Source organism: Anarrhichthys ocellatus, unplaced genomic scaffold (genome assembly GCF_004355925.1).
Source record: "Anarrhichthys ocellatus isolate YVR2014 unplaced genomic scaffold, GSC_Weel_1.0 scaffold2, whole genome shotgun sequence".
Taxonomy (NCBI): Eukaryota; Metazoa; Chordata; class Actinopteri; order Perciformes; family Anarhichadidae; genus Anarrhichthys; species Anarrhichthys ocellatus.
In genome coordinates, this window is record NW_022280032.1 from 9,774,432 (window position 1) to 9,801,395 (window position 26,964).

General features: G+C 43.7%; 2 protein-coding genes across 4 annotated transcripts in view; one reads left to right on the top strand and one right to left on the bottom strand.

Moving 5' to 3' along the window:
* klf13 (Kruppel like factor 13) lies at positions 1-18,396 on the top strand. Its single transcript, XM_031871205.1, has 2 exons — positions 1-838; positions 11,664-18,396. Exons 1-2 carry the CDS (start codon positions 358-360, stop codon positions 11,987-11,989), a joined length of 807 nt encoding a protein of 268 aa, XP_031727065.1. The 5' UTR covers positions 1-357; the 3' UTR covers positions 11,990-18,396.
* Positions 15,711-26,964, bottom strand: part of otud7a (OTU deubiquitinase 7A) — a 39,935-nt gene continuing 28,681 nt past the window's right edge. For 2 of the 3 annotated variants that reach the window (XM_031871175.1, XM_031871183.1), the window contains one exon: positions 15,712-26,721. In XM_031871175.1, the coding sequence (XP_031727035.1) occupies positions 25,162-26,721 (1,560 nt within the window). In that variant the 3' untranslated portion in view covers positions 15,712-25,161. Of the gene's footprint in view, positions 26,722-26,964 lie in introns of all 3 variants that reach the window. The other variant, XM_031871191.1, reaches the window with a different exon arrangement.

Here is a 26,964-nt window from a genome sequence, read left to right on the forward strand (position 1 = left end):
CGCCCCCAGCATGGATACAACCAGCAGGAACAGGCGCTCGGGAGACACGTTCACTATGCTGGAGAGTGTTTGAAGCCGCGATGGGAGTTAACGCATCCAAGTTTGCAGAGGTCCTGTCACCAGCTCCGTTGCACTAATCAAAGACTTCGGGTTTCTAAAAAAATGTTTTTCCTCTGAGGGAGCTTGTCTGCATTTTTGTTCGAGGCGTTTCTCTCACAGGATGTTGACAATATTGGAAAGCCGGGTAAGATCATAAAGTCAGTTCTCTCTGATGAGAACGACCTCCTACACACCACCACACAAAGGGAACCACGGAACAAGTTTTTTTTTCTCACGCCATCGTTTTTTATTTTTTGAATGTCATTAAGAAGCAGAGGGGGCTGTTTCAAAGACAAAATGGATCACTTTGCAGCGGAGTGCCTTGTTTCAATGTCCAGTCGTGCAATTGTTCACGCTCCTAAAGGGAATAGGGAGATTAAACCAGAAACCCCGTCCTCCTCTAAGAACGGAGAGGAAATGAAAGAACCTTTAATAATGAAAGACAACTCCTCTCTTTTTGTTGTGGCGCGGATTCTGGCGGATTTTAACCAGCAGACTCCCAACAATGTTGCCGAGCAGGCAAAAATCAAGGATGAGAGCATGCCGAACCTCATAGATGATGGAAACTCTGCCACACCTACCACCATCTCCGATCCGTCGCTCAAACAAAGAGGCAAAAGATCGCGAGGTCGAATTGAGCAAGAATCACCTCAGAAAAAGCACAAATGCCACTATTCAGGTTGTGAAAAAGTTTATGGCAAATCATCCCACCTCAAAGCTCATCTAAGGACACATACAGGTCAGTTTCATTGGATGCAATTGTTTGTTGCTGTGCACATGATTTATTGTAGTTCCCTTGCCTATATGAGAATGGATCATTAAAACTGAGAACACTGATAAGAAGTGTGGTTTCTCTTACATTCAGCCCGATTTGTAGGCTACAGAGGAGGGTGACTGACTGACTGTGTGTCCTTATAGTCATCGGCTGAACATTCACAGATCCACCATAAATTGGAATAATCGGCACAAACACAGTAGCCTAGAATAAAAGCCATAATTGGTGCGTAATAGTTTAATAATTGGATTGGTTTTTTTTCAGCTGTATGAACTTTGCGTAATGTCCTTTCATTTCGGGAGAGGGAGGGAGTCAAAAATAGTGACACTCCCACTCAAATCTCTGAGCTTTGTCACTGCTTTCCTCTTGCAAACCCCCCTCCTTCCTGCGTTGAACACTATGTACAAACCGAACCTGCAGTGCAAACGCAGAACTAAATTACACAGATCAGGTTTCCCGTTTTCTTCTGCGCGCATTCACTACAGCCAACTTTGGCGACACGAGAAAGATAAACAACAATGCGCGCATCACAGAATAAGCCAAGTATGCACAAACATGGGCATGCAAAAAAAAGTTTTCAAGATAGATCCAGTGAGTGTACCGTCACCCTGCAGAGAGAAGGGCTCTCAAAGGCGCTCCACATCAGCAGTCTGCTACGTTTGACTTTCCTGAAGGACCATACCTCCGTATCTGCTCTTTGCATTCCGCAGGATAGGCTACTGAGAGGGGGGAAAGATGTGGATCGGCTCAAATTGAGGGGGTTGATAAGAGCTGTGCAGTCGCCTGTCTGCCCAAAGCCCTTTGTTGTGATGTGCCACACCCCCGCTAGACAGACTGCCAGCTGATCTGGCCAGCAACAGACTCAGCTAGCTGAGCCTCGACTGAGGAGCCTCCCTCTCTCTGCTCTGTAGACTGCAGCTCACACTCCCTCTTCCCGCCGCTGTCCCCCATTCTTCTCACACAAACAAACACACACACGCACACACACACACACACACACACACACACACACACACGCACACACACACATACGCACGCGCATACATCAGCCTGACAGCCCAGAAACCAAACACTTCTCTCTGATTCACACAAGAAACACCCTCTTGTGAACAACTTGACCCATATTTGAGTCATATAGAAATTTAATTCCACAGAAAAGTGTTCAAGTAAAACACATCATTAAAAATATGATGGGACCTTTTTGACATTGAGCCCCTTTTTTTTTTGCACAATTCTCCTTATTTGTCTCAATATTAAACATCAGTGACCCATCCTTACATGGCTAGATTCTTGTCTCATTGCCTATTCCTCTCTCCTCACCTGCCTTTGTATCAGAATTTCCTCCCCTGCCTGGCTTTGTGTCCTCATATCACCAGATGTAATATCCTTTGGAAGAATGTCATATGGATGCCATATGTGATACAAAAAAACCAATGCACAATAAAGCTGTAAGTACACGCCATAGGACACGCCTGTTATATGGGGATTTTTCTCGTAGATTTGTCCAATTTTATTAATTGTTATTAAGAATAGTATCACCACATTTTATTCATCAACTGCAGCTTGGTGCAGTGGTGCATAATCAGTGTTAGTCAACAACAGGAATGAGACACTGATTTGATTTGTGTATGTAGATGAATAGGGGTCCATAATACTCCAGTATTATTACATGTATAGAGGGCATACAATGCCTGTGTCTCGTACACTGTGTGTTTTAGTGCAGTCGTATTACTGTCTATCATCCCTGCCCATGTCTCTTTCCCCTTTAAGTCTTTCCTTTCTTTTGGGATTCACGCCTGCATCTGGTTTTGTGATTGGTTTGTGTGCTATAATTTTCAGATAAGGTTTCTGCTCATTTGATTGGACAGTGACAGAACGTGAGTCATCTCAGTTCAGCTTCCTCGTCTCAGCCAAACTTGCAGCAGCTCTCTCTGAGAGCCAGCCTCCGGTGCTCACTGTGCTTTCCCTCAGCCCGACCATGTGTTTTTAGAGCAGGTTTTTCCCCCCCTCTGTATGAGCCCAGCCCTTGTCTCTTTGCCTATTAAGCCTTTCTTTTCGCCTGCCTCTCTGTTTGGATGTGCTCCGGTGTCTGGCTTCACGATTGGTTTGGGTCCCATAAATTCTGATAATAATGGCTCTTCCTGCTTATTTGATTGGATAGTCCCAGAATATGGTCATCTGAGGTAACCCGGGCTGCCTCAGCCAACCTTGCAGTGCTTTCAAAAAGCCAGACTCTAGCAGTGAGCTTCCCATCAGCCCCTACTAGCAGAGTCAGGAGAGAATGGATTCCAGCCCAGTCAGTCCCGGCCAAACACTGCTATCTAATCGAGGGGGGGGGGGGAAAATACTGTTATTGACTCTAAACAAAGAGCCAGGGACAAGGCGCCCTCGCCCCAACTTCTTTAACGCTCAAAGCCTTTTGTGTGTGTGTGCGTGTGTGTGTGTGTGTGATTTGTCAGAGTGTAAGAGGAGCTGAAAACCTGAGCTATATTGTATTTATTATGCAATGTCTACAGCACATAAGAAAATCAATCCAGTTACAGCTCAAAATGAACTTCACTCACTAGTAATATCTTATGAAAGACTTCATTAATTTCATTTCAAACCATACAAAAAATATTTTTTAGTTTATTTTATGATCTTGCCATTAAGGTAGATGTTTGTTCAAATTCTGAATCAGTATATTGCATATCATCTTTTGTGAACTACTCAAACTTTTTTAAGGGTCAGCACTCCTGAATGCATGAAGATAGTTTCAGCTTCATTTGCCGCTCCAGTATAATGCGGTGAACAAAAGTGCTCAAATCATCATTTAACAAAACAAACTCAACAGCAATGTGTTTTTTATGAATTAATACACAGTACAGCTCACAGGCCTTGTTGTGAACAATTTTCATTAGATACTAAAATGAATAAGATATGTGGATTATCCTGATCATAGTGGGAACTATCTCTTTTAAAGTTATTAAACAGTTCCCGGTTTAGAGTCTTCTTAAGTGGGTTCATTAAAGTTTGTTCACAGTGTAAGAGGGACATCAGGATGCAGCAGACATGGGGGAACACGCTGAATTTAAATCGCTCATTATACTGCATTGAGTTTGATGATCTCCACAGTTCAGGGCACTAAGGTTACCAGACAGCTTTTGTCTGGTCTCCTGGTGTGGGAGGGAGGGCCTTTTCTCCGACACATACATTTATCTTCCAGTATGCAAAAATGCCGTCATTTAACGCAGATCAACTCAGTTTTAAATTGAACAAATGAAGGTCATATACATGAAACTGCTCCTTATTCTTTCTGAAGACTTTTCACAGCACCAGCTGGATTCTTTTCAGTCGTTCTTTGTCGACTCTTTGTCTTAAGATGCATTATCGACTCTAACGACGAAGACCCACTTTCCCAAGAGGTGTCCTGTGGTCATGAAGTACATGGTGTTCTCCGTGAAGCCTCATTACCCTAGTCTGGTCGTGTCATGCAGACGACCATCTCAAAAGGAGAGATAGCCCCTGACAAGCTCATTACAAGTCTTCTTCAGAACGAACAGCCTGGGCCCTCTGCTGTGCCCCCCCCACAGCTGGGCCTCACAAAAGGCCATCTTGTCAGTGTCCCGGACCTATTCGAAAACTATTTGACTCACCGGGACGAAAAGGGTCAATATTTCACATAGACAAAGAGCCTAATGACATAATTTACAGTTGGTTTGGCGTTTTGTCTGGACTTCTTTTGTGTTCCGCTGGGGGTGACTCTAATACTGCGAGATGGTTGTAAGTCCCTCTTCTGTCTGTCCTAAAAAATAAGTGGCACCACCTGGCAGCACAGTTCCACTGCCATGTAGACCCAGTTATATTCATGCACGCTTTCCATTTTCAGCCAAATAACTGTGGTTAATGACACTTTTTTAAAACGTGAAAGTATCCCAAATTCCACCTGGAAAAAGAAGCAGGAGTCTCTGATTATATATACTGCATCTCTGCCAGTGGTTTTATATCTGGCTGCACTGCTACACAGAGTGCACAGTGTTCCTGTGTGGCTGGTGGCAGTGATGAGGTAGCAGGGCGGAGATGGGGTATTCCTGCTCTTGCTTGAGCCTGACCTTGGCACAGCATTGGGTGTAAACTCTCCTGAGGCACAAGAGGTCAGTCTGTCTACCTGCCACACGGCAGGATTTCCACCATCCCACCCAGTTGAGCCGTATTTCTCCTGACGTGTAATAAATCGATCACCCCTCTGTCAGGATATGCTCACAGTTTACATTTGTCCCCATTCTGGTGACTTAAACAGTCGATCCACCACTGTGGTCTGGACTGAAATATCTTAACTATTTGATAGATTGCCATGTTTTTTTGCCATGACATTGGTGATCCCCTGACTTTTCCCTCTTGACCCACTAGCAGGTCAGTCAAAACTGGGTTCAGACATGGTTCCTGGATGATGGTGATCAGCTGATTTTCCTATTATGCCACTATGAGGTTCACAATTTTGGTTGAGGTCAAAATTGTAATTTGTCCAGTACTTTGGTTATGACCATATATCTGCAAAACCAACAACAGTCCCATCAACCTCAATCATACTTTTTGTTTCGTGGTAGTTAGCAAATGATAGCATGCTAACCCGTTTTACTAAGGTGATACGTGTGGTAAGCTTTACCTGCTAAACACTGACATTAACATTGCCATTGTGAGTATGTTAGCGTGCTTACATTAGCATTTAGCTCAATGTACAATTGAGCCTAAGTACATCCCCACAGAGCTGCTACTATAGACTCGTAGTCTTGTTATGAATCTAGTGATGCGTTTTCTTCTGCCGTAAGATAAGATGTTTTCCTTGTGGAAGAAATCTGGTCGGCCCGTGAAGGCAACGTGTGGCAGTACAGTATGTGTCCAATGGAAACAAGGTATTAGTTAAATCTACTTTATCCTCGGGATGTAAATAAACCAAACTGGAGCCACCATCTTGCCTGCTCTAATCCTTTGGTGCAGCGTTCCTGCTCAATGAAAGACATCTCTGAGTCTTGTGGTGGTGCACGTGCTGTCCATAAGCTATCCTATATGGACACATGAAGCTCACAGTAGGATAGTTCCTCACAAATGTTGGAATGTAAATCTAATTGAACTGATTAAACAGTGAAGCATGCATGGTGGATACTCCTAATACTGACAGGTCTCTGCCAGGCAGTTCCCTGGCTTTGTTGCTTTCAGTGGCCTACAGGGATCATGTATTCTTTAGTCAGCTCTGGAGTAGGTCTATAAAAGCTGCTCTGTCTATTCCCCCACCAGCCCCTCCCATCTTCTCCAGCCTGCAAAGCAAAATAGGTGCTGAAGCGTTTTGTGTTGTGAGGCCGAGCCCCTGCCACGGCTTGTGGTGTGGTGTCGATTACCAGCGGCAGGAAAAGAGGGATACAGACCTGTGGAACACTGTGCATTTTTTTCACCTCTCCTATTCACAAACCACATCTCGCATGCAAGGCAAGGGATCTGCAGTACAAAGACGGAGAATATACAGTGCGGCAGGGTGGGGGTGGGGTAAGATACCGGGATATTCACTGTCAATGCCCTCCATTGATGTAGGTCATTTATTCAGCTGCATCTAATCTGATTAACGTTGGAAGGGCTGTGACCTCTGCAGCAGAGAACACCCCTGTCAGCCCGGCACTCACAGGGTCCCATCTGAGAGCTAGACTCTGACTGTATCCATTCTGTTGTGTTCCGATCATCTGGAATAAGATAGGAAAGGCTCTGGAGCTAATGTCAGAGAGAGTGTTTTGTCTCCAGTTGGGCTGTTATGTTCCCTACGGTATGTAAGTGTGTCCCCTTTCTCTGCGTGATTAATCAGACTGTGGCAAACCACGACACAAGGGTGTGGCCCTCTGCACGAGATGAGGAGTATTTTGTGGTGTCTTGTGGGAAGGAGGGCATAAGCATTTTCTCTGTAAGACATGGGCACATCTCTCTCCTACTTGTGGCAGGTATAACATTGGATAGCTGGCACTATCTCCAGCCTGTATCTACTTCTATTGCGGTGTGGCGAGGCCTCTCACGATCTGGCAGGGCTATGGCTCATTGTTTGATGCTGGTTGGTAAGGGTGTCTATCACGTTTGAGCTATAGTGTCAGACTCCATCAGTGGAATGAGCTGGCATTGTACTGTGTGAGTGAGAGTCACGGATGATGGGGCATCCCTACTCCCACCTGCTTCTGCGGACCAACTGTAAACACCCATTAATGGCTGCAGCTGTTTTCATGTCCTTGGTTAACCTGGGTTTAAATGATAAGGGGACTACCTGCAACTCATCAAGGCTGCAGGTTGTTTTACTATGCAGTCAAAGCTGAAAGAGAGTGCCCACTCTAACTAATTGAGGCAAATGTGATGAGCTGGTCAATGCAGGAGGGCTACCCCTATACCTTTCCCTTAAAGAGTTAAAGGGATGAAGTGATGGATGGCTAAGTGTGTGCAGGAATCAGACGGTCACACCCGACCCAGCTGCGTGTCTCCGGCTGAATGTCAATAGCCCTGTTCAGTGCAGAACAAGGGGAGTGAGTTACGGTTAGTACGCCTGTCTGATTGAAATGCATTACAGGAGTGCCTTTCCTGCTGGGAGCTATAGGCTGCTGCTATTGTTCACAACCTGATCCCCATAGGCCCACAAGGGGCGGAATGCTATTCAACGGCAAGCAAGGTCCCTCTCAATAAAGGCAAAAGATGATAATAGATCAAATCCTCCCTGTTTTCTGAGCTTCTTTACAAACTTGAGACGGTCCTCATCACGAGCACCCACGGCTCCTCTATTTCTCCTGCAGTTACTTATTCTTGTTTGCAACAAACTCTAAATGGAGCGTCGGAAAAAAAACATGTTTTGATATCGTGATTTTCTTTGCAATTTGACTCCTTTCCCACTGAGTTAATTTTTCTTAGACAAGCAGCCATGTAAACAGTTCTGATCTCAGATATGTTTCAAATCAAGTAGTGTCTTTTTTTTATCCCCCACAGTCCACAGAACTTTGTAAAGCTTTGTTTTTATTTTTGCACAAGCGAAGCCTGCATATACCACTGCACGAGCAATGACAAGAGGAGCTGCAAAAGCCATAATGTATATTCATTGTTCTGCACACACGTGTTAGTGTTCAGATCATTTTGGCGTGTGACGGTGAGTGTAGACGGAGAGGCTGGGTTCGGTTGGGTTCGGTTGGGTTAACCCTGTCTGCTTCAGTGGTTTATGCTGATGAGCGACCCCAAATCCCACGGATGGTTGTCTGCTGGCCCCTGGTTGGATACAGGTCATAGTCTGTTGTAAACATGCAACCAAATTACAGGACTGTGCTGAGCCCTACCTCTGGAGTTAGTGGTGTCTCTCTCATTTCATGCTGCCAAGCTGACTCTGCCACTAAGCTAACGCTGAAGTGAGGTAGCTCCAACTCTAATGAGCTGTGTGATCTACAGTCTGACTCCAGTTTTACTTTCACTGCTCGAGCGGTTTGCTTGCAAAAGTCCACGCAGGTTTAGTGTGGCCCTTGTTTTTGTTCTGAGCTCTGTAAACGATATTTCCTGCTCGGGTTCTCACCGTGCAGGCAGAGCAAAGTCAACTTCAAGGTGATCTCTTATGTGTCCACAGGAACTGTATTTGTTCCCCTTCTCACCCTGCAGAGCTATTTACTCTAGCTCTCTTATGGCAGGCTCACATGAAGGTTTGAGCTGTACACGATGTGAGTTTGTCCCATGCCTGAGGACACACCAGGAATGTTATCTGCTCTCGTTTGAAATGCTGGTAGCTGTTGGAGCAGGTGACCGAGTTGAGTTCCTGCGCCGCTGCTCACGTCAAAAAGAGATTTGATCTCCCCTTTGCAGACGGCATCCCTTACAACAGGGGAGACAAACTCAGATTCCATTTCTCTTAACCATTTCTGCAGAAACCGAGGAGCCAAAAGATTCTTAGATATGAATGAGAGAAGGATGTGAGAGGAGCAGAGATGAGCTGTTTATTTACTGACCCAGTGGCCTCAGAGGGAACAGTTATATAACAAGAGTACCTGTGACATAATCGCATCGCCTTGGAGGGGGGACACTAGTGCTTAGTAGAGATACAGTTTGTGTGCATGATGTAACTCACTTTGCGGGTGACTGGGTCACTGTGTTCGTTAGGGAAACGCTTCCTTCATTAGCCCCCCACCCCTTGCCCTCTGCAACTGACACATTCTGAGAAACACAAACCACACCCTGGACGTGGACGCTGCCAGAGATGGGATAACCAATCGGTGGGGCCTGGTGTCACGATCGCCACCGTGCCCTGCTGTGACAACAATTCATGATGGGAATAGGAGCAGGGTGAGGGGGGCAGTTTTCAGCATTCTTCCTTCAACAGAGATGCTGAGTAATATCTGCAGTGTATTAGAATATCTTAGAGAGAGACATCCTCCTACCACTGAGGGTAATAACCCCTATCATCACTTCAACTCAGGTTCAAACCGTCTTTTCCCTACACCTCCTTAATGTTACCAGAAAATTGTTTTTTACTGTCCTCATGGAAATCCCAATCCTCACGTTATGAAAGAAGCACAATTAATTGGGGCATTGCATGTTTTTTCTTTATGTTAGTGAACCTTTCAAGGCTGACAATAAAGCAGCAGGAATTTTGATACATATTCATATCGTTGACCTAAATGCCAAAAGCAATTTAGTGGGTGGTGAAAATGGGCAGCGTATCTGTTAATTGGGAATTTTCTAAGAAGTCACTGAGCTCTAAATAATTTGATGCGTGTCTGTGAGTTGCTGTTCGATACCTGATGCTTTCACTATGACTGCATTACTGTATCAGGGCAGTTAGACTGGATATCTCAGCCTAGCTCTCTGGTGTCTGGTTAAATATGAATGTAGTTGGATCCGTTACACTGGTTATTGAGCCTTAAGCAGCCCGCAGAACTTAGCTACACTTTTTAGCCAATAACTCATTTTGCAGTGCCAGGTGGCAGCACGGGCTGCTTCTCTTGCTAATAAGGTATGAAATCAGACTACCATGAGTCCGTTCAATGAGATTAGTGTCTTAGAAGTTAAATTGCCTCCTTTTCTTGAGGCTTTAGTCCAGGATGTGTAAATAGGGTCAAACAACCACCACCTCCTTGTTTTTATGAATTGTAACTAATGCAGGGCAGATGGATTGACTCTTTGTGTGTTAACTCTTGCAGCAGAGTGAGAACAGTATGGATGTTTTGGGGGAAAGGAGACAAGGCTGAGTGCAGTGTGTGTATGCAAATGTCTTTATGTCAGTTACAGAGTTTACATACACCAGCAGCCAGCAGGAACTGTAGTGGGCAGGGCTGACTGAGTTTGTCTGGAGCTGAGGTGAGGCGTCAGAGGCAGGCACACAGACTGGGCTGTCTGGACTTGCTCTGTCTGTCTGCATGTTTTGTAACCATGCAGTATGGGGGGGAGGGATCGAGACTAGTCGTGCACCGAGTTCTTGTTTTTGAGACTCACAGGCATCAGGTAGCATATGTCTGTTTGATGCTGAACAGCACTGTTTCCATTGTGGCCCTGAAGGAAACCACAGAACAAAATAAGTGTTTGGCAGGCCTGCTCTTATGTACTTGTCGTGCCTCTTATAAACATTCATGCATCCGTCACCGTCTATTCCCTTTCATACCTCGAATCCCCAGCATGGGAGTGCACACACGATGATTGACTATCCTTATTCTCAGGAAAGTGCCATAACATTAAAAAAGTTTGAAGCGCCACCCTTCGCAAGAGTACTGCAAGGTCACGCCGGTAAAATTAGAATGCTGGATGTTGCTATTGTCAGGCAGAAAGTCACTGAAATGGAACTAAATGGAATACAGTATTATTCATGTTGGCCAGTGGATGCAGAGCGCTGCATTCAGGCTCCACGCACACTGTTTCCACATCAGAAGGGAAGGAAACCACAAGATATATAGTACCATCTGGCTTTAAGTAGATTTGTGTCAAAGCCCACTTTTATTGCCTGATTGAGGGGGGAAGGGTGTAATTTCCCATGTGCAGAGTCACAGATAGTTGCATGTTAGAAAATGGGCTGGGTAACCATTGTGAGTGTGATTAGCATCTGGAGCTTAGATAATTAAACTGTGTCGGCTCCTCCAGCACAGTTCCAATTTTTACTCTCACTACAGCCTTTTTTATCTCACATTTTTTTATATTTTGAAGATCTCTTGGGTGGTTTTGATTTCCTTTTCGCTCTACTGACGTATCAGTCCTAGCAATGACCTTGTGATCACTATCCCTTGATGACTCAGTCTACTATGCACAGAAAACAACAGTCTTGTTCAGCAGGCTTGAAAAATGTCTGTTAGCTGTGCACAGCAGTCGTCTTGACTTGTTAACATGTAAACACTTCTTAATGAGCCACTACTCTCACTGTGGTGAGCATTTTGGATCATTGTAAGCACCAGGGTGCACCACTGAGTTTGATTTGTTTCATGTTACACTCACTGACACTATCAATACTTTGTACTTGGTTCATTGTATATATTGTAAGTTACTGTCATTGTAACCTATAACCTAAAGCACTTAAGGATAACTGTAAAATGCTGACAGCATGGTCTGTAACAAAAGTGTGGTGTATTTGAAGAAGGTCTACTCTATATTGGCTAAAACATACAAAACACGGGGGAAGATTGTGCAAAATGTGTGGAAAATGGTCAGCAATAAGCAGGCTAAATGATAAAACTAAATTAGCTACAAAAAAGGGTTGTTGTTCTGAATGCCATGTTGCTATCTTCTTGTGTGATCCAACACAGAAGTCTCTCCTTCCATCTGTGTGTTACAGGAGAACGGCCATTCCCATGTACTTGGCCCGACTGCAGTAAGAAGTTCGCCCGGTCAGATGAGCTGGCACGCCACTACCGCACCCACACGGGGGAGAAGAAGTTTGGGTGCCCGCTTTGCGACAAGCGCTTCATGCGCAGCGACCACCTCATGAAGCACGCACGACGCCACTCAGATTTCCAGCCCGGCATGCTGAAGAGGCCCCATGGCGGCAGCAGCGGCAGCAGCGGCAGCACCACACGTCCCAGCTCCCTCAGCGACTACAGCCGCTCGGATGCCTCCAGCCCCACCCTCAGCCCCGCCCTCAGCCCAGCCAACTCGCCTTAAACTTAAACCCAGTCGCACTTTCTGCCTCTGATCTGCGAGGCCTGTGTTTTTGTCCTAACACTTGTGTTGCACAGTTGTCAGCAACCCCCCTTTGCTATTCCTGCGCTTGCTGTGGTGTACCATACTGTACATAACTGCTTATTGTAGTGCAATTACTTGTGTGATCCTAAAAGAAGGTAATGCCTTTCCCAGACGGCAATATTTACATTCTGTACCATATGTCTGTATTTTTTTAGATTCTGATCATGGCTAGTTGTCCAATGTATGTTCTCAGTCAGCTAAACAAGGTTTAGAAGAAAAAACAGACACCCTGACAAGTCATATCAAAATGGGGTTTTCTTTGATTTTTTTTAACGGGTGTGGAGAAGGGGTACACACACACACACCTCAGGATTGAAGACAGTTGCTATTTCTGTAATACCACAGTACTTCACAGTACTCACATTGACTGCACAATATACTCATCACTTTACTCTGAAATTCAACAGGGGGTTGAATTTTACGCCCTGCTCAGGGATGGCCTTGTTAGCTTGAAAGAATGAACACGGTGAAGAGAAACATACAGTACATATATAGCAGCCTTACACTCAACACAATTTTGCACTCTTTGTTTTTTTTTTTTTTGTCAAGAAAACTAGCCCTTCGGTCATATGGTCAATCGTACACAGAACTCATGTCCTCGTGCTCTGGGTGGGGGGGGGGGGGGGGGGGGGGGGGGGGGGTTCATATGCAATGCAATTGCTGTGTGTTAACAAGACAATCCCCAAACCTTCACCTCAGTAAAGAAAATACATCTGTTCCTCCATTGCAACGTCGACATTCAGTTGCCATTACACTGGGTTGAATATGTATTTCATTAGACAGCGGTGTGCAGTATATACTGTGTAAATCTGCATGGTGGGAGGATCAGGGTTATATTGGGTGAACAGTTTTACTCAGTTTAAGAAACTTTGTAGCCTTTAAATAGAGACAGTTAAGTTTTAAAGCAGCTGTTCGTGTTTTTTTTTATTTTTTGATGTGCTATATCATCATCCAGTATTTCACGCAAAATGGACACAAAGACGACTTTAGTTAAAACAATATCTATCCCTCTCTGAAGCACATAGGAAAAAGTACCAAAGACAAGAGTGAATGAAATCTTTCTATTCAGTCTTGTAAGCTGCCCTTCATTGAGGCCTGTGGCTGGTGGTTGGCAGTATCACAGGTAGAACCAGACAGCCTGCTCACTTCCCTCCTCGTGGTTCTGCCTTTTGTGGCCTCCCTTGAGGAAACAGCTGCATCCCACAAGAAGCTATTCACAGCCCGCAGCAGGAGTTCTCACATGCAATTCCTGGGGCCTGCTCCCTCGCCCATCTGGCTCTAACTGTCCTGTCAGAGAGTGGCGAACCTCCAACTCTGCCAAATTGCATAAGGGGGTTCAAATGTAGGCCAGAGTGTTGGGCAGAGCTTGGCTGTGCTGGGCTGCGACATGGTGGAGCACAGAATGCACAAAGCAGCTATCTGGAATAGACAGAGGGCAGGTCCTGATAGACGAGGAGAAGTTTATCATAAACTGAGCAGCACAGAGGAGGAGACACCCAGTCGCAGACACCCCGTCTCCTCCTCCTCCTTCTTCCTCCTTCCTCCCTCCAACTGTAGAAACCGTGAGCAGAAAAATGGCTGTAATTAGCGGGTTCGTCCATCCTGTAGGATAAGAGTAGAGAGAGAAGTGTATGAACAACAGTACTACCTAGACAACGCTAGCAGTGTAGGTGGGACGTACCAAACTCCACCCTAAGCACAGGGAGAAATCCTCTACTACTGCTAGAGAGTCAAATTTCACAATGCCAAGGAAAATGTCGCTCCAAATTCATAGTGATAAAACAGAGCTCTAAAACAGCTGCTTTCAAACTTCTCTCTCGCAACAAGGGGGCTTTTTAAACTGTTGTAAAAACATTTGAACCAAAACGAACATATCGGCAAGGTGCAGTGCTCGCCAGCCTCACGTCGTCCTCCCTGTGAAGCTCACATGTCCCGTGAGAAAGCTGACTTGTGTTTCTAGACAGACATGCCTCAATAAGTCAGGCAAAAGGCACAGTAAACCTTCCACGGAAGCGGGAACCACTATCAAAACTGCTGCAGCCCAGCCAGTCTGCGTTATGCCTACATTTTCTTTTATTGCTTTGGCACTATGGCCGGAAATGGTTGCATCCATGTATTTGGTCCTGTCAGACCCCTCCAGACTGTTGATGCATGTGCTAGCTTCATTCTACCAGCGACTCTTGCCCTGCAGTCCAGTGCTTCACACTATATGCATGTTAACAACTGCGCCTTGGAAGCGTAGAGGGTTTTTGAGGCGATCTGGCAGGTGTAAGTTCATGAATGGCCGGCCTTGTCCCTCGTTCTCCACAGCAGCCATCTCTCTATAAAGTTGTGAAGAATCAGCTCTGTCACATCCTCCAGAAAGAAAACATCCCTTATTTGGATCAAATGCAGTAGTTTCCTAAAAACACCACATGTTTTAAAAAAAACAAAAAAACAACGACCCTCTTTAATGTTAAAATAGCTTCCAGGCTGTAAAATGACACTTTGAATGCCACTGATCAGCAGCTCTTTGTGAAAGAAGCACTGAGAGGGTTTTACATTTACCATTTCTGGAAAAAAAACAACTTTGATTTTCAAAAACAAACTCTTCGAATGGCTGTTGAGCAGCTTTGTGTGGCATCTATCGATGACTTTTTTTTTTTTAGTTGTTGTAGTCAATTTTTGACTTGGTTTGTAGTGTAACTTTCTCTTGCAAAAAAAAAAAAAATCTGAGTAGCTCACCCTCAAGCAGGTTTCATGAATCCCTTTCTTAATCCATCATTTGTACATTTACCTCAGGGTCGACATCCGCAAAGCAGATATATGGGACAGTTTGTGTATTTTGTTGTAACATCAGTTGCTGCACAGAAAATTCTGCCAGCGCACTCCCCCCAGTGTTCCTGGGTGCTTGGTGCTCACTGCTGGTCAGTGTCCGCCCACACTGGAAACACAGGAACGCCTCCTCGCGGGGCCCAGCTCCTGCCTATTATGTCTACATAACATCCTACTGTCCTGCTATGTGCCTTAGTAAGCACTGGGCACTCTGGCACTCTTTTCAGTGAAACACCTTTGACCCTTTAGTGTCAGTGGACTTACAGTAGGCAGGAAGCTCCTACCATCTGAAAATAAACCGACTGTGACAGTGTAAACATCCCAGTCTATCCATCCATCCAGACTGCACCAGTCACATATAGGCCTCCACAGGCATGAGTGTCTCATAACTTTTATTCTCACTGTACCAAATCTACTTGAATAATTCAACACAAAAGGCCATTGAACACAGTTTTGTACATGTCCATTTTTACTGTACTTGATTTTGTTGTCAAATAATTATTAACCTCTCTGGATAACGGTGTATAGTCTGATTTATTTTGGGGTTTTTTTCTAGATTTTCCATTGTCTTCAGGTCATTTCAGCATCTGTTTCGTATATATCACAGCACAAGGTTGACTGTTGTTGTCGGGCTGTTTAAAGGCACCGTATTTTGTTAAAAATTATACATTTATCCCTTTTATCAGAAACACTTAATACTCTGTTGATGTCAGGATGCAGGTTATTCCATTTAGCCTGTTATCCAAAAATTCCTCCAAGTCAGAAAACGAATTGGTTTGGGGTATTGAACGTCCTGACTTCTATCTTCGACAATTTCAGAGAGTGACTAATTTTCTTTATTATTTAGATTCTTTTGAAAGTTTTCCATATGAATAGAGACCACAGCATTGTGAGTTAGCAATGTAGTCATGATTTTATATTATTGTTTTATTTGTCTCATATAAAATGCTTGTATATTTTTCAAAAATCATACCTCTTGAAATATTTGACTTTTGTTGTACCTTCATATCTTTTCAAAACATCCATCATGTAGCTTACGTTTGCTTGATGAGTAGCACAAATAATTGGTGGTTTTATTTGTCCCTACTTGAATGAAGAAAGAGACTTTTTTTCTGTAAAACTAAAAAACAAACAAAAAAAAAACACTGGGCTAAATTTTATATAATCATCCCATGTTGTCAGGGTCTTGCACATCCTTGTAGATTCTAAACGTAATCTTTCCGGGAAATAATAAAACCTTATTTTTATTATTTTATGTTACACAGATATTTAAAACACCCCTCCTCTACTGAGCTCAATGTATTTATCTTAGTTTAAACATGTTCTACATGAGGGATGATGTCAGCTGTAATTTACTTTGAAACTTTACTTCAGCATTTTTTAATCCTACATTGTGATTGTAATCCCACATTACAGCTTTGGACATCTGTCAAAGAAAATAAATGACTTTAATTAAACAACAACAAAATGGAAATACAGCAAAATACAAGGTTTCTACAAGATGCTAACGGTGTACCAGTTAATATTTTTTTCTGCTAATTGTAAAATTATATTAAAGTTAATTGGTTGCTGCCTAGTATGTAAAGAACTAACATGAATCTTATTTTTAAAAATCCCATCAATCACATGAATATATCACCGATCAGATCGTCTCATCTTCATGACTGGTCTCAGTGTACAAGCATGATCGATGCAATTGTGTGCCAAAACTATAATGGTAACTTCATCAAGATACAAAAGTTGAGGGTAAAAAAAATCTAGCTACTATCAGACATTTAACAAACTTGTACAGTTTTATAAAGTGTGACATGTTTTTATGTGATGTACAGGATTTAAAGAAGCAACTCTGCATATTTGATATGCAAGTGCTCTAAGTTAAATACTTCTTTTCTGCTTTATGTAAACATTTTGATTGTGTAGCTTTGTCTTCATTTGGTTCTTTTTATTTAATTTGTACTTTGTTTTTTTTGGCTGTACAATATTCTAGCAATGTATAATGGCTTATTGCAGGTATTTTTTTGACATAAACAATCTTAATGATGACGAACGCCCAACCATTCCAAAGGATTGAAAATTGCATTTGCTATAAATGTGCTGCTTTCATGGACCCGATGCGTTTTTGTAGGTTATGAATCGAAGTCTGTCTTGACTGTGAGGTTTTACACATTGTGCGTTGTGCACAAGGTACGTTTCTCATTGTCAACATTTCCCAGTGGTTTAGTCTCTCCTTTCTACTCTGCAGGCTCTATAGGCTTAGCCAATTTGAATGAACAACACACATGCAATATTTTAGTAAGTATTCTGATATGTAATATTTAAAAGACAAGGACATACTGATGCATGTCCTCCCTCGTGACAAAGCCCTGAAGCTCGGGATATAATGTTTTAAGAGGCATGATAGGAGAGAGAGGTTCTTCAGAGTGAGAAGGAGCTTTGAGTTCTCGCAGCTCATCAAAGGCTCCACAGTTACGAGTTGTTACCAAAGGCTATGAAGGGAAAGATGAATGTGGCAGTAACTTTGAACCCAACCCAGTTTGGACATTTGGGTTCAACTTTATATGCTGTAGGTGTTGATTAATGGATGTTGTGCTTGATACGGACCTTTTTCTACATCTCAAATAAGCAAGCTTTCTTTTCTTTTTTTCTTTCTTTTTGAAAATCACTTGAATGAACAAAAACCTGTTAAATCTTACGAGCAAACTAATTCTGACTGAGTAAAAAGACGAGAAACAAAAGAGTAGGGCTGTGCAGAGGAGTAGACCACATCTGTCTGTACCCTTCACTGACCATGTGATCTTGCTTGACTGCTCAAACTGACACTGTGCGGCATTTGCTCTTGCACGCTGACAAAAAAGCAGAAATGCACACTGACAAAAAAGCATTTTGCTCAAGCTTTGGATATGTTTGCCCTCAAAGGATTAGTCTGTTCCAGGTTATGCAGCACAGCGTGCTGTGAATGACCTCCCTTTAATTACAAAGAGAGAGAGCCACCCACCAGCCTTTTGGTTCTGGTTCCTGTACCTGTTTGTCCTCAGTGTACCTCCTCAGTGTAACGTCGCTCTCTCGATACCTCTGTGTGTTTGTCCTCTGCCCATCACCATCAGTTGCCTGTTGTAGTGACTCCATGGTGCTGCTTCCCCTTTCAGCACCAGTATAATCTAATCTGTAAATAACTCTCGACTCAGCTATGGCCAGTACATTTTCTTAAGACCTCACTCTAACCTTCAGGTGTCATTTTGTTTTTTCTCTCTCAGCAAACCAAAATCACTACATACAAGTATTACAGTTGTACAGTTCCTCGGGTTCTACACACATTTAATGTGCTGGTCTTAGCTGCTCTGCTGTACCTTTTTATGGCATTATTTTCTACATGTTAGACAATATATTGTGACCATGTCCTATGCAAATATGAAAAATAACAGATTGTTGAATAATGTATGTTGTCATAACTTGTATGCATGATATAGTGAAGTTTACATTTGGAAATAAATTCATAAAATAAGCAGCTAAAATGTTGTTTTGTACTCATTTCCTTTTCTGTTACAAAATATGAATTGATGAACTTCAGAGGTACTGGTGGGCAGATTTTGTTAGCTTTGGACAAGGCCATGCTAGCTGATTCCCCCTGTTTCCAGTCTTAATGCTAAGTTAATCAGCTGTAGCCCTAACATTATATTTACTGTTTAGATATGAGAGTGATGTATCCATGTTCCCATCTAATTCTCAGCAAGAAAGTGAATCCCAAAATGTCAAACTATTCCTTTAAGTCAGGGAAGTGACACAGTTATGTCTGTTGCATAAGCTAACATTAGTCACCATAAGCTAAAGGTCATACCAAGTGAAGCGTGAAGTGAAGAGTGTGTTTTGTTGTTTACAAATTTAACATTTTAATTTTAAGAGAAAGAGTGTGTTTTTATTTAATGTCAGATGTGTATCAGACCCCACCTAAGGAATTTCCTTGTATTGATCCAAAGTATTTTAATCATTAGAGCAGAGTTACAGCAGAGAACTGTATAAATGGGTGGATATTACTCAGTTAGACAGAGTTTCCTCACAAGTGTGCCATGCGCTTCAGTATTTTTCTTGCAGGAACAGGAAGTACACCTTGTTCCCTCATTTCACCCATGCAAATATTTACAGTAACTGCTGGGGGTATCAACAATGGGCGGGGCACCAAATGCTGGGGACTCCTTCCTTCCCTATTGTATTCCAGGCCCGATAGAATGATATATTGTGCGAGGTTTCCTGTATTTACCGAGTGCACTTGCAAATACAGAGAAATGGATGATTCACTATCAACTGTAGCTTCCCACTGAGCAAAGTACACGTTTAAACCCGTCTGACACACAAAAAGCAGTTTCTCACTCCATCTGCATGTGCTGCTCAACATGCATTTATCCTTCACTTAAGCCAAGTGTGCCCATCAACACCATGCAGAGACTGCAGGTGTGTCCTCTCCCGCTCCATGATGAATCACGCGATGTGGAACGAGACAGGAAGGAAGAGAAAAAACAAAGCCATTAACATTTTTGATGAGGAGCCTGGTGTTCTCCCTGCTCAATCTGTACACCTCCTGTCTCCAGGCAGGTTGGAGCTACTAGCACACCACACTACACGAACAGACAAGCTGCCACCCCTGGCACCACCACACAACTTGGTGTGCCATCACAGCCGGCATGTTCCCAGAGCTTGTCTTTCATATTTGTGTGGCAACATGAGAGACATTTTTGTGTGTTTATATTTAACTCATTATTTTTGATTGTTTTAAGCATTGAATGTTGGCAGGGAGCTGTTGTCAAGGAAAATAGGGCTTCAAAATATACACATCTTGTATCTTTCCTCTGTGTGAAAGTGGAGCCTCTGGACCCTCAGCAAACCACTGACTGAGCTCATTCACACGTATCTTGTTGGATTACAAGAAAGATCTCAGGTTTTGGTGGTTGTGCGGTTGAGCCACTCTCTGGGTTGCACGTCTTTCTATCACGTGTTTATTCTGAGGATGACACATTCTCTCCTTTGTAGTGAGTTGTATTGCTGCAGAAGCGGGGCAAAGTACACACAGTTATATAAGCAGTGACAGCTCATCTCGGCTGGTATCACCCTGCAGACAGGATGTGGGGGCGGAGGTAGTTTCAGTTTGACTGATTTATCTCTTCAGTCACGCCTTTTCTTTGGATTATCGACTCCCGAGCACCCAGTCTCCAGGTGAAGTTCTGCACGCAGAATTAACTCAGTGATTTACAGGGTGGCGAGAACCTCAACCACGAGTTATTTCAAATGCATTGTCTTAGGAAAGGCACAGTACATCGTGTGAGAGAGATGGAAGATGAGGATGAGGGGGTGGGTGTTTGGTGGTACCCGCTGCTGATTGGTGCACCCGACACACTCAAAGTCTAGAGCGTGGGAGACTTTGTGGCCTGGAAAGGGTCTATGCTCCACTGAGGTGTGTGGGCATCGCTGACTTTGAGACTCAGTAGAATTAATCCACAGAAAAGAAGGGAGAGATGTGGTCAGCAGTGGCAGCAGTAGCAGTAGTGGTCTTAATCGCACAGAGGCCTGTGTGTGTGTGTGTTTGTGTGTGTGTGTGTACGTCCCTCTTCCTCCATGCCAAGCCCCAGAAGGCAGGCTGAGAGGCCATGTGATGCCACCCACTCTTGAGTGCAGTGCATGGCGGGGCTGGCGCTAGATCCTGCAGAGCGGGTGGGATGAGCTCAGATATTGGAGGCTGGCACTGGCTGAGAACAAGGCTTAGCTATGGGAGTGTGTGTGTGTGTGTGTGTGTGTGTGTGTGTGTGGGGGGGTTGGCATTACCACTCACTGCAGCGGAGGCATCAAAGGCATCAACCTGCTTAAAACACAACAGCCCTGTAAATACTGTCAGGTAGAGCCTTACAGTCTAGTAAACCAGAATTGTACAAAGACGATCGGAATATTCACTTCATATACCCACTTTTTATTTTCACTATCTTAATGGGACAACTGCTTATCATAAAAATCTATATTTATGAACTATTGTGTTGCATTGAGGCCTCTAATGGGTTCTTATTATGTGAGGAAGGAGACAGATGCATCTGAAAGGGAAATAATAGGCAATTCAGAATTACTATATCCTGGTGTTTTAGTTTTAATGAGTTGAGTGAATCTAACAAAACATGGAGGCTGTGTTGAGAGGATGAGAGGCCTGCCAAACGACTGCTGCATGCCTGATAGAGCCCTTTGTTGCTTTGAAAAGCAAAGGGAGGTCCCTCATGCAAATTCAAAGGGAATTCTGAGAAAAGGGGATCCAAGAAAGAAGACAATGCACTCTGTCTCATTCAGCACTTGTTATGGAGGACGCAGGATTCAAGAGCTCGGGGATACATTGCTGGGAAGAAAAGGACCCCTCATGTGCCATTGTGTGACTAACATTAGACATCACGTGGAGATGTAAGTCATCTTCAAAACTTAACAAGTCATTCCATATTATTAGCAGCCGCAGTCCACAGATGTGACCTGAAGCACGGGGGAAACAGTTGGAGAAGTCAACCCACATTGTTGTCTCTAGCAGCCCAGTCACGAGACTATATCTCAGTCAGAAGTATGCAATTCATCCCACTCATTACAGGCTACTGCAACGTTCTCCTCACTCTCACTCCACCAACTCAGCCAGCTGCTACAATACAGACTCTGGATTCTTGAAAAAAGCAAAGGCTAACTTTACCTCATACTCTTTTATCGAAAAAGATGTTCTTCCTTTTCTTTCTACATTTGCATTTGGGAGTTCTGACAGAGACAGGGACTGATTTGTTACTCTGCCTAAACTTATATTTACTGTACAGGTCACTATTTCTCTCCTCACTTATTGCAATCTGTGGGTGCCTAATAGTTTAACAAGACCTTACAGTATACAGCCATGCTAGAGGCTCTTTGAGGCTGTACTTCGGCACAGTGTTGCTTTGAGTTCAATGCTAACATTTAAACAATTTTACCTTGTTCCTCAGCTTAGGTGAGCATTTAAGCATGCTAACACTTGCACTGAACACAAGTACAGCTGGGGCTGATGGGAATGTCATTAGTCTTGCCGTCATCCATTCATAAAACAAAGAGAGTTAGGAGGAGGTAAAGTTAGGGGAATGCAAACGTTTTTACAAATTCATTATTAGGGGGAAAGTATTGTCTGTGCAAAATGCTATGACGATATATTCAATCGTGGTGGAGCAACTGACTGACATCACTAGAGCCATGCTGCCAGCTAGAAATTTTAAAAACAACCCTAAAGACACTCTATATTTACTTAACCATGCTTGTGTATATCCAATGATGATCATTTGACTGGAAGCCTTTGGTCACAGCTTTTAATGTGCTACAATGAATCCCTTCTCACTCTGTTATTCTCACAAGCTGCTTTTCTCGGCATTTGAAGATTTAATTAAGCTGTAATTAAATTAATCCATTCATATCTAGAAAGGTAAATAAATAATTAGCCATTTCTTTGAATTTCCTCTGAGTCATTTGAGTCACTGAGTGTTTGACACCATTTGTCTTGACATTTGCTCGCATACAGGAAGCCATCACCAGATTTAACCATGGCAGGGTTGGAGGACACTCTCACATGAATGCACTTGCTGACTTTCTGCTGCTTTTCCAAAGCCTCTTTCGCTGCGTGGCATCGACCCTAATGCCAATGCCGAGGCATCTCTGGAGGAATAAAGCAGCTAGAGCTCCAAGTCTGGAGTGCTGCCCTACTTGTCAGTTCACTCCCAAGAATCTCAACGCTGTAATCTCAGAAGGATTTTGGTGGAAATGTTCCCCTCATTCTATTTTGTTTGACTCATTCAAAAAGCAAGATTAATTACCTTTTTCAAATAACCATAGAAAGTGTCCTATTTTAGAGACAAATAGTCTCTTAAAGGGCCACTGCACTGATTTTAGACATGAAGAGCAGTTCGTGTGAAGTACTTTGCAGTTGTATAATGTCTCGTGAGGCTCTGGAGAAGCTTTGTCAAGTCTGAGAAGTTAACCCTGGTGATTTCATCAGGGTTATCTCAGCTTCAGCTTTGGGACTTTAAACTCTTTAAAGTCGGTGTTACAAAGTTGGGGCATGGAGTTTAAAAGACCAGCCAGAAGGGTTTTACAATAGAAACTGTTGAATCTGGGAAACTAGGAATTGTAGGATCCAGTCTGTTTGGAGCTTGACCCACATTTGCAACAAAAAAATCAGCATATTTCGGTCTTTGTTGCAGTCTCTCACAAGTCCATCAACATTATAGAAGTGCAATGTTAAAAGTGGTGTACCCCTTTAAAGATGCTGCTAAGCTATGCTAATGCCAATTGTACTTTTCAGGGAAAAGTGTGACAGTTCAAATAATCATCCTCAGTGATTGTTGTTTAAAACAACATAACCATATTCAGTTGTGATTAGTTCTGGTACCCTAATACAGTCATTTAACCAGTTATCGTCTGCTTTTAGGCCTTACTAGAAAAAGGAAAAGAGGATAAAAGCTAATCAATAGCAAACAAAGTGTATTGTAACGTATGTGGATCAAGAGAAACCTAAACAACATGATCTCAATGGTAACGTGATTGAATATTGATTTAGAAAATCATCAGCCTAAAAATAAACTCTATAATCTCTAGATTTCCTGATGATAACCGCCTTGAGGAAATACAAAAATGACGCAGACACACCATGTTTGTAACAATAAACTATTTTTTTTCATATTTACATCTGTACCTAATGTGCAAATTAATAATTTAAAGTAGTGTAAAACTCTTAAAGGAATACAAAATCATATCTTACAGTCCTAACATGGTGAGAGTCCATGAACTTGTCACATAGAAACAAAGAGGAGCAACACTGCAGTGTGTACAGGAGAGAGACAGAAGCAAACCCAGGGAGCAGTGGACATCCTTGGCCAGGACACACTTAGGTAAGGACAGCATGGTACATTATCCAAGCATCACCAGAACAAACAGCAACACAAACACTGCGTCGTTACAGTAGTCATGTCGAATGAGCAGAAAGCACTTGGAGGCCCGGGGTTTTACAAACCCACTGATTGGTTAAAGCACTGATGATCACAAAGGCTTGAGGTGCTCTTAGCAGCAGGTGCTTCTTTTAAACGGCCTCTAGATATGGAAGAACAGACAATCTCACACTGGACCAGTGACACATCTATACTGCAGGTCACCACATAGTGCTAATAGCATGATTGCACATTGTGTTGTTTGTGTGGAGGGGAAGAGACACGTAATCACACTTCAGACAAATACGCATCGGCCTGCTCTCACTACCCACAATTCTTCTCATCTAACACATTAACCGAATAGAGTAGTTAACAGGCGACTCAGAGAAACACACCATAAACACTGCATATTTCAGAAGCAATTGATCCTCTGCACACTGTTCGGTGTTTGCCACAGAAAACATTTTGAAAAATTCGAATTGTAATCTTTTTTAAGGAAGCCAGTTTGGCAGTGCTCGTGGACTTAAGGAGGTCGACTTCGGGTGCAAATGTGAAATGATATCTTACACATTATCTTGAGTCCAATTCTGACACAGGAAACCCTTGTACTGTGGCAAGAACAAAGGTACACTTAACAAATGAGATAGTTTTACATTTTCATCCTAATCCAAGATTACAATCTATAATGCTTACACATTTTAATTCCTGTAGTTCAAATTTGTTTACAAAAGCACACCGTGACAATCCTTTACAATTTACAAGACACAGTTAACCTACAGTAACTATATTATTGGTGCATAGACAAAATTGGGAGAGGGTGTAGCAAAAATCACCAATTTATTGCTTTAAAGTCTAATATTAATCTCCCATTGAATTTCTTTTGATTGCAAAACAACTACAAATGTTTGAAGAACCAAGCAGAGGTATTGCATTCAAACTGATGAAAAGAGCTAAAATGTTCCCTCCTGATGAGATGCAAATCTTTTTGTACTTTAAAAAATAAAGAACTTTCCCTCACATACAGAACGTTATATCACAGAGAGATGACTTTTACTCTAAAACAAGTAAAAGACTAACTTCAATGAGACAAAAAAAACAAAAAAACACAGCACAATTTCTGGCCAAAGCTGCTCACTGTTTCAAGTTCTGCTTCCCCTATCACAAAGTAATAATCTTTACTAACAAGGGAGGGGTGACAGGAATACAAGAGCATTCTTCAACAAAATAGGAAAATGTTTGCCATCATGTTATTCTAAATGCAGAGTGCAGATGGTGTCGTTCCTTCACGTCTCCTGCGGCCTTGCTGACATGTGGCTGAAGTGGCTGTGATGGCTATGCGGGCCTCTGCACTTTGCTCTCCCTCTCCTTGCGTTTCAGCTCCTCTCTGTAGCAGTAGGAGCAGTAGTTGTCTGTCTCTGACCTGCCGTAGAAGGAGCAGTTCTCCCTCTTGCAGCGGCGCTGCTGAAAGCAGTACAAAGGGCTTCCAGAGCTCCGCCCTTTGGTTTTCTCTTGGTTGAGCCAGGTGTGAGACGAGTTGTCCTCATCAGCAAACTCCAAGCAGTCCTGAATGTCCCCCGCGTTGAATCCATTGGTGTAGGTGTGAGACTTGTGTTCGCCAGGCATGTTGTAGGACAGGGTCTCTATGGTGTTAACAGTGCGGACCCCGGACAGTCGAGCGGGGCTGTAACTCTGGGATGAGAGTGTGCGGTTCTGCTGGGGGTAGGTGGCGCATGTCTTTAGGGTGCCCACCACAGGCTTATAGGGGTCATCTTGGAAGATGGAGGATTGCAAGTTGACATCTTGTAAGTGAATCACACTGTGCCGCTGGATGGGCGGTGTATGGCTGTAGTGGGCAGACACGGGAACGGGCCCAGGTCTCTTAGCACCAATACTGGGGGAGGAGTAAGGCGCAGGGGCTGGGGCTGGGTGGGGGACATGGTGGGAGGCTGTTGGCGGGGTGAGAGGAGGGACTGGGACAGAGATGAGAGGGGCTGCAGGAGTGGGACTGTTCCTGCCCTGCATCTTGAGACCCAGTGGGGGCTGGGAGTTGTGGTTGTAGGTGTGGGTGTGGTGGGGCAGGACGGGAGAGCAGCTCTCCGGTGGCGAGCTGTCCGATCTCTCCCTCTGGAAGACACTCTCATGCTCGGGCTTCTTCACGGCCACCTCGTTAGTGGCAGGCGGCTTCTTCTCGGCCTCCTTCCTCTTCTGCTCCTGCTCCTGGCTGAAGCGCTCCTGGGCATTGGTCAGGTAGTAGCTGATCATCTCCTCGTGGAACTGGTGTCGATGGCTGGTGAGCAGGAGGCCTGCAAAAATGAACTTGCGCTCCCCCTGCATGGCAGCCCGCAGGATGTTGAGGCTGAGCTTGACATCGGTGCTGTATTTCCAGTTTTCCAGGGTCTTGTCTCTCGCTGCACTGTCCTGTCTCCCTGGGGGGGAGGAGCTGGAGGGTCCGTCTCTGTCTGTAGGGGATGGACTAGTGGTCTTCTCAGAGGAAGTGGAGCTGGCTGACTGGCCCGACTCCTCCTTGCTCCCTTTGGTTGTCTTAGATTCCTTTTTCTTTGTCTTTTCCCCTCCATTCTCCCCACTACGACCTGAGCCAGAGTTAGATTTGTTCATTTTTCCGTGCACAAGGCCACCCAGACCTCCCATGTTCTTCTTCAGCTTGATTCCCAAGGTTTTGCTGAAGCTACCTAGTTTGTTGGCTACAGAATCAGCCCGGCTCTTGTCTTTGTCCTTGCGCTGCTTGTCTTTGTCCTTCTCCTTGCTGGGCTTGCCGTTGTTGACGTTAGAGTTGCTGCCGACAGACTCGCGGTCAGAGTCCATAGACTCAGCTAGAGACTGGACATCCTCACCTGCAGAGGCTGTGGGAGACTCTGGCTGAGCGAGGGGAGCCTGCACAGAAATACACACAAAAACACACAGCAATGAATAAAACACAGAACATAGCAATGAGGTCTCAGGGAAATTTCTCAGGGACTCCCAATCTATTCCAGACAAATTCCCCCAAAAATATTTTTAAAAGTACATAATCAGAAAAAACAGAGGAATTCCTGGGACTCTGACAGTAGATAAAAGTGATTGATTGAACAGTATGTGGTTTCAAGATCATCTGGAATCTGAAATGTCTCTCTGGCT

What these genes read in the sequence shown, in the direction of transcription:
- klf13 (XM_031871205.1), top strand. Translation starts at nt 358, where the DNA reads ATGTCATTAAGAAGCAGAGGGGGCTGTTTCAAAGACAAAATGGATCAC. An exon ending in TCATCTAAGGACACATACAG is followed by an intron (nt 839 to 11,663) that starts GTCAGTTTCATT and finishes TGTGTGTTACAG; the next exon opens with GAGAACGGCCATTCCCATGT.